The sequence below is a fragment of the Callithrix jacchus genome, chromosome 9 (assembly GCF_049354715.1).
Source record: "Callithrix jacchus isolate 240 chromosome 9, calJac240_pri, whole genome shotgun sequence".
NCBI lineage: Eukaryota > Metazoa > Chordata > Mammalia > Primates > Cebidae > Callithrix > Callithrix jacchus.
Window position 1 is genome coordinate 22241085 of NC_133510.1, and position 8008 is coordinate 22249092.

At 37.2% G+C, this 8008-nt stretch overlaps 1 protein-coding gene and 1 non-coding gene across 2 annotated transcripts in view; both read left to right on the plus strand.

The window, feature by feature from the left end:
• LOC100395603 (ovostatin homolog 2) overlaps nucleotides 1-7714 on the plus strand; it is a 47481-nt gene extending 39767 nt beyond the window's left edge. Inside the window, exons 29-36 of the mRNA XM_017975927.4 lie at nucleotides 743-954; nucleotides 1933-2142; nucleotides 2744-2868; nucleotides 4244-4334; nucleotides 4949-5017; nucleotides 6324-6426; nucleotides 7102-7176; nucleotides 7569-7714. Of these exons, the coding sequence (XP_017831416.3) occupies nucleotides 743-954; nucleotides 1933-2142; nucleotides 2744-2868; nucleotides 4244-4334; nucleotides 4949-5017; nucleotides 6324-6426; nucleotides 7102-7154 (863 nt within the window). The 3' untranslated portion in view covers nucleotides 7155-7176; nucleotides 7569-7714. The remainder of the gene's footprint in view (nucleotides 1-742; nucleotides 955-1932; nucleotides 2143-2743; nucleotides 2869-4243; nucleotides 4335-4948; nucleotides 5018-6323; nucleotides 6427-7101; nucleotides 7177-7568) is intronic.
• On the plus strand, nucleotides 4389-4627 carry LOC118144697 (small nucleolar RNA SNORD17). The gene has a single exon (XR_004729447.1). It is a non-coding gene; the product is annotated as a small nucleolar RNA SNORD17 (small nucleolar RNA).
• Nucleotides 7715-8008: the final 294 nt, after the last annotated feature.

The following is an 8008-nucleotide window of genomic DNA, read 5'->3' on the forward strand; positions in this document are numbered from 1 at the left end:
CTCATTCATTGTGGCTGGTGAAGGTGACCTTGGAGCGCAGTGAGGAAGCATTCTACACAGTCACATAGGAGCTCCCTCTTCACTAGTATGTTTCTATTTCTCTTATGGAATTCATCAGTGACCTTCATGCCTTTCAGGAATACTGCATATTCTAAACTTTCTTCTTTTGCTTTATGTTAGCTTCCTCTCAAATGAGCCTGGTGACCAAGCCATAGGCTATCATAACTGCTTGGGAAGCTAATTACCCCTGCCAATTTTGAGCCTAGAAAGTTGCTATTTAAGGCTGTACTAGTTTGCTATAGCTGCATAAAATATCACATACTGGATGACTTAAGCAACAGAAGTTTACTTTCTCACACTTCTGGAGGCTAGAAGTCCAAGTTCAAGGTGTTGTAAGTGTGGTTTCTTCACCCGCAGATGACTACATTCCCCTTCCGTCTTCACAAGATCTTTTGTGTGTGCACAGCCCGCTGTCCCTTTTGTGTGTCCAATTTTTTCTTCTCAAAAAGACACCAGTCAGATTGGATTGTTGCCCATAAGCTTCATTTTAACTTAGTCACCTCTTTAAAAAGTCTTACTCCAAATACAGCTACATTTTGAGGTACTTGGAGTTAGGGCTTCAGCATATAAATTTTAGGGAACAATTCAGCTCAAACAGAGGCCAGGAATGGAATTTGCATCCTTCTTTATGTGTAACCCATGATTTTTATACAGACTATGTGAAAATTCTTCCTTTTCTCAGATAATGTCATCTACTGGGAAAGAGAAAGGAAACCCAAGACAGAGGAATTTCTGTCCTTTATTCCCCGGGCACCTTCTGCTCAGACTGAGAAGACTTGCTATGTGCTGTTGGCTGTTGTTTCCCAGAAAACTCCTGACCTCACCTATGCTAGTAAGATTGTGCAGTGGCTTGCCCAACAGATGAACTCCCATGGAGGCTTTTCTTCTACCCAGGTGATTGATGTAGGCCTGATAGTAACAGTGATATGCTTAATGCAGAAGCTGTAACTCTATGACAAGTGAGATATTACTAGTAAAAGTATCAGAACAATTCCTTTCTGAGAAGAAGAATCTTTGATATTAATCCTATTTGATTTCCTCAACAATTATTTATTGGGCAGTTATTGTGTATCAGGCACTCTACTAGGAAATCTCTAAATAGAAATAATAAAATCAGGCCCCTGGTTCCAGGAATTTATGACCATTTGTGTTTCATTCACACAGCAAACATAGAATGTTTGCTAGGGGGCATTTTTTTGTCATAAGCACCACTCTTGGTGGCACTTTAGACACCTGATGATACTATGTTCAAATTATATATGGGCCAAAAAGAAAGCTTTCTCTCTAGCTCTGTGGGCTATAGACTGGGAAAAGCAAATGAAAGGAAGACAAACAGGAGGAATGGGGGTGTGAGAAACAATGACATGTTTTTCCTTAATTGGAAACAAATTGAAAACGCAAAAAAGCAGTTTTATTTCCATGAGAAAAACCATTTCTCTTTGTGTTTAGTCTTAGTTTCTGAGTAAAATCATATGCTAATGAATTTCACAGAGATTGTTTCCTAATTCTGACTTCCCTTCTTTGAAGATGAGCAGGAAAAGAATTATCCGTGGCAGCCACAGGGCCACTAAATCATGTCATGCCTTAACTTTTAGAGAAGTTCTGACACCATTTTTAACCACAGAGACTATTTTTTATTAAAAATTTTTAGAAAATAAAAATATAATTGAGATTTGTTGAAGAAAATTAATCTAAATGTAAACAATTTGCACAATCAAGTATATTTTCCTATTGTCCAGGATATTGCGTCTTGGTGTTTTGCAGACCTGTTTTAGGACTATTTCTAAGGATTGATATGAAGTCCATGGTCAAAGGATGCTTAATGTTGTGTCATAACTGAGTTTGGGTCATTGCTTGTGCTGTTCTGTGCAGGACACTGCAGGTTGTCTGCTTGCTGTAACCCGCTACATGAAGTTAACCTTCTCTAAAAATAAAAACACCGTCACCTTTAGAAGTGAAGGATCCAGCGATATTTTCGAGGTTAACAGTGATAACCGCCTACTGGTCCAAGGTTCAGAACTAACAAAAGCACCTGGACAATACACAGTAGATGTGGAAGGACGAGGTTGTGCCTTTGTCCAGGTAACAGAAATCTGCCTAAGAGGGTAATGAATGTTTGCCAGGAGAAAAGTCAGACTGTCTATTCAGTTCTATGTGAAGTGTCATTTGACCATTTTGTGTATTTACATGATTACTCTTTCTTGTATGTTTTCAAATCAATAGCAGAAAATGCAAGTTATCTTATGAAAAGGTACTCAGCTGACTAAGAGAAGTTTATTGAGGAGTATTGCTATTAGAAAGTATTCTATCTTCATTAAATTACATTCTTCTGAAAACTAAAGAATGTAATATGATTCCCCAGTGATAAAGACGTAAACTGCAATAATGATAGAAATAAAGAAACAATATGTTCTTTCTTATTTCAATGATTTATTTTTTATTTCTATGGGTGCTTAGTAGGTATAAGTATTTATGGGGTACATGACATAGGCATGCAAAGTGTAAGAATCACTCTGGGGTAAGTGGGGTATGCATCACCTCAAACATTATCTTTTGTGTTACAAATGACCGAATTATACTCTTAGTTATTCTAAAATCTAAAATTACATTACTACTGACTGTAGTCAGCCTGTTTAATTCCTAACACAGGATGGGTTTTCTTATCCTTTACTGTCCTTTCTAGGCCACCCTTAGGTACAATGTTCTCCTACCTGAGAAGGCATCTGGATTTTCTCTTTCCTTGGAAATCGTAAAGAACTACTCTTCAGACAACTTCCAGACCATTTTTGACCTTACAGTGACTCTCAAGTAAGTGTCATATTTTGATAGTAACTCCCATGTTAGCAAGATGGTAAAATTAAAAATATATATATTCACAGTAGTGAAGTAACAAAATGTAAATCATGGTAATACAATGAGTTTACATGTTGGTGGTGACAATTCTACAGCACAGTCACTTTTTAGCCCTCTGTCTGGACACCACGATTTAGTACATCTTCAGCTGAATCAGAGCTAAAATGAGGCAAGTATAGCATGCACTCTATGTGAGCGTGATTTGAAAGCTTTCACTGCACGGATATTCCAGTGATGCTTTTTATTCTGTTGTATGGAAGTTCTCCTAGTTTTGAAAAACAGAGAGTCTATATTTCTTTCTCATGACAAGCATGCATGGTCATATAGTAGCAAGCGTACAAATGTTTATTTTTTAACTGTAAAGAGTAAAATTTTAGATTTTTACTTTCCAGAATAGAAAAACAAAATGATCCTCTCTAGTTCAAGTATCATTTATAGATGGTAAAGGCTTTTAGTCTTAGTTAATATGTGGAAAACATTGAGTAAAATTAGTTTGAGAGATAGTTTCTAGAATTTCTAATAAAAATCTCTTGAGTTCCAGGGGAACTCTTTTTTCTTTTTTTTTTGGCCGGGTGTCACTTTGTCACCCAGGCTGCAGTGCAGTGGCACAGGGGCACAATCTCAACTCACTGCAACTTCCACCTCCTGGGTTCAAGAGATTCTTAATGGCTCAGCCTCATGAGTAGCTGGGATTACAGGCGTACACCAGCACACCCGGCTTATTTTGCTATTTTTAGTAGAGACAGCATTTTTCAAGTTAGCCAGGCTGGTCTTGAACTCTGAGCCTCAAGTGATCAACCTTGGTCTCCCGAAGTGCTGGGATTACAGGTGTGAGCCACCATGCTCTGATGAATTATGGAACTCTTAACTTAATGCCCCAATAGTCTTATTCAGAAGCAAGAAATTGAGCTAGAAGATCTCTTGGGGACATATCTACTCTGTAATTCTGCCAAGCAAACATATCTTCTAAGTGTTATGCAAATCTAACCCTAACCTAAGCATATGTAATATAGATTTAGAAGTTTTGTTTATCAGTTTGAACTTTGAGACTGTAGGTAAGCTTAAGAGCAGAATTTGTGGAAGATTTCATGTCCAGGTAATTCATTATTTGCTCCAACTTCTGTTGCTATTTATCATCTCATTCATCATCACTCTGTTCATGTCTGTTCACAGATGCTTGAAAATGACTTTCTCCAGGTATTTTCTCTTCAGCTTTTACCTGTCCTCCAGACATCTACCCAATTAGTATATATCCACCTGGCACTCTCATCAGGAGATAAGTCACTTTTTAAAATTGGTATCTAAACTAGTGTTTTCTTAATATTTTCAGATATACTGGAATTCACAATAAATCCAATATGGTGGTTGTAGATGTAAAAATGCTATCAGGATTTACTCCAGCCATGTCATCCATTGAAGAGGTAAATAATAGAAGCCTAATCTTTCAGCACAAAGACAGCTGAAATGATGAATCAGTGAAATGATGAATCAGTTTACCCATCCGCTGAGTGTGCTGCACTGACCTCCTTCCAAGCCTCAGTTCCTGTTCTAGGAACTTGAGGCTACGTAGCCTGCAAATGCCCTGCAGTCTGCAGTCTTCTACTGTGAACTGCTTGTGTGTTGGCAGGCTATGGGTAAGAATGGTTGGTGTCAGCAGGGATGGGGCCCTCTGGGTCCCATCTCACAAAGATGAGTGGTGAAAAAATAAAAACAAAGACAGCTACGTAGACTATAAAGATAAAATAAATACTTGTTTAGCAGTTATTTAGCAAAACAAAACTATAGAATTCTTCTTCAGCATTCACCTTTATATTTTTCCACTAACACTGGTGAGCTGGTGTTCTTAATTTGTAGCAATCGGCAGTCAATATTTCCCATGGTTCATCACATATTTTTCTTTAGTTGCTACTTGTGCACCAAAAAATCTTCCATAAAACAGAATCTGACATAGTAAGCACGGACATTCAGTTCTGGAGTGGTGCTCTCATTTGTTCTAATATCTATTCTCCATTTCTCCCTAACAACTTCTTCAAAGCTTGAAAACCGGGGCCAAGTGATGAAGACTGAAGTCAAGAATGACCATGTTCTTTTCTACTTGGAAAATGTAAGTTTAGCAACAATTTTTCTTTAAAGGTTTTCTTTTTTCCTTCCAAGGGAGATTGAATGCTTCCATTTCTTATAGATATGTATGTTGGGATTTGTAGAAGGGAAAAATAAGGGACGTTAAGGATGCCCAGTGTTCTGCCACTGATCATCTTTTCCTTGCTAGTGCTAAGGTTATTTCATATATGACCTGGGTAAATGACTAGAAAGCTTTCCATTTTAGAAACATGATCTCTTTATTAAACACAGTCTTGTCACAGAGTAGGTGTATAATTATTTTATAATTTAACTTAAATGCTCACAAAGTTTGCCATAATTTTTTTATTACAAGTGTGTCTTGAAGGTTATGGTGTGACGTTTTGATATATATGGTGAGCTGATTATTATCATCTAGCATGACTATATGTGAATTAGTGGAATAACACATCCATCTCTTCACACAGTTACCTCTTCTTTTTTCGTGGGGAAGCACTTAAGATCCCTTAGGGAATAGTATATACACAATACCTCATTGTTAACTGTAGGCCACTGCTGTACCTAAGATTTGTAGAATGTATTTATTCTGCACAGCTGAAGCTTCCTGCCCTTTGGCCAGCATCTGCCCCATTTTCCCATCCCTGATAACTGCCATTCTGCTCTCTGCCTCTATGAATTCCACCTTAGATTTAACTTACAAGTGAGATCCTGCAGTGTTTGGGTGTGTGTGTGTGTGTCTGGTTTATTTCACTCTACATAATGTCCTCCAACCTTGTCAATGTTGTTGCAAATGGCAGAAATTCCTTCTTTTTTTAAGGCTGAATAATTTGTATATATGTGCCTCAGTTTCATTATCCATTCATCTGTCTTCAACACTTAGGTTGATTCCTTACGTTGCCTATTGTGAGTAATGAAAGAATGAGCGTGGGACTGCAGCTCTCTCTTCAAGATATTAACCTCATTTTCTTTGGATGCATACCCAGAAATGGGATTGCTGGATCATAGGGTAGTTCTATTTTTATTTTTCCAAGGAAACGCCAAACTGTGGCATGCACTTTAGAGATGTCCTTTCTATGTGTGTCGTTACCACTCACGTAAATGCCTATGTTCCTCTAAGACTTTCAGCTACATTCCTCCCACTTCAATGTAAGCAAAGGAACTTAAAATTTTATGTGATTTAAGGTTAACAATTTACTGTTTTGCCACCATGTAAGTTAGTTATACCCTAGATCTATTTAATTATGTAGAGCATAAACTTCCGGGGATCATTTTCTCAGTGATTATCTTTCCTCAGAACTGCTACAGTGTAATTACAATTGGTTCCATTACAGGATTTTGGTAAAGGAGACAGTTTCACGTTTTCTGTTGAGCAGACCAACCTTGTGTTCAACATCCAGCCAGCCCCAGTCATGGTCTACGATTATTACGAAAAAGGTAGGCAAGCAACAGCCATGCCCTAAGGCTATTGAACATGGTATTTGTATCTAACATTCCCTGAGCTACAAAACTTTCCAAAATCAACCTCTGTCTTCACAGAGTAAACAGTAGATGGCATTACTTTGTATACTGATTTCTTTATTCCATGATGTGTCTTCTGACTGAGCCCATTTTCCAGTTATCAGAGTTTTTCAACACCAGAATCCTTCCAATATAATTTGAAAGGGCTCCATTTGAACTTGAAATACAAGCCACACTAAAATTCCAGGTCATTTTGTCATTTTCATTGTTGTTCATGCTAAGACTGACCGTTCCAAGCTACCTCTATGCGCTTTGACTTAAAAAGGGGAGTGCGAATATCCTGAAATGTTATTTTAAAAATTTGATAAATTTCTAAAACAAGTACTAAGATATTGCAGAGACCATACACCTGTTCCCTGGAAGGGCGCTGTTTGTTGCTTGTTGAATGTTACGTGAAGTGTGTCGAGTATTTGAATTCTGTCTTTGTTTACTAACGGAATGTGTTTCAAGTGTCTTAAATATTATTAGCATATTTCTGGTTGTATAAAATAGGAAAGTGATTGCCTCTATTTCAAAGTTATTGAAAAGATGAGGTGTAATGTGCTTATATTATCTATTGAATAAAAATGCATGTTCCCTTTATTTTTTCAGAAGAATATGCCCTTGCTTTTTACAACATCAACAGTAGTTCAGTTTCCAAATGAGACAAAGCAACTGCTGGAAGAGGTAAAGAAATTTTATTACATCATAAATCATTGAAAACACATCTGGTAAGAAGATGAAAACCTAAATGAGATAGAACAATGGTTGAAGAAAGAAAATTGGCCGGTACTTCATTAGGCTTGTGTAGTGTGTACTACATGAGTATTCTGATAGTCATTACGACTGCATTAATTTCTTTGAAATAGCTTTAAAGAATTCACAGCTATATATGTACCTTTTATAAATCTTTCATTTTTGTTTTATAAGTTGACAGGTCAGTAAAAATTTATCCACATATATGTGTATATGTATGATACATGTCTATGTGCCTATATATGCATGTTTTATATCTAGATATCTATTCATATATACATACATATATGTGTTTATTGTTGAAACAACGTTTTAAATCCCAGGTGGAAAACTATTTTAACACACTGATTCTTCTGTATCAAACTTGGAAAAAAATCATGAACTACCTGACATCCTGAACAGTCTGCAATCTGCTGTCTTGTCACATTTTACTTCCTTATCACCCCATTAAATGTCATTTTGCATCTGAGTCTGTCGGTTTTTTTATTCCAGGACTTTATTGATAGTTCTATCCTAGAAAACTCAAGACTTTTTTTCAAAGCAACTTGAATAACGTGCTGTATTGCTGTCTACTCTAAATTCAAGTGTTTAGACATGATGGAACGCAGAGTGAGAATTCTTCCATATCCATTGGGAGGCCGAGGCGGGTGGATCACGAGGTCAACAGATCGAGACCATCCTGGTCACATGGTGAAACCCCGTCTCTACTAAAAATACAAAAAATTAGCTGGGCATGGTGGCGCGTGCCTGTAATCCCAGCTAC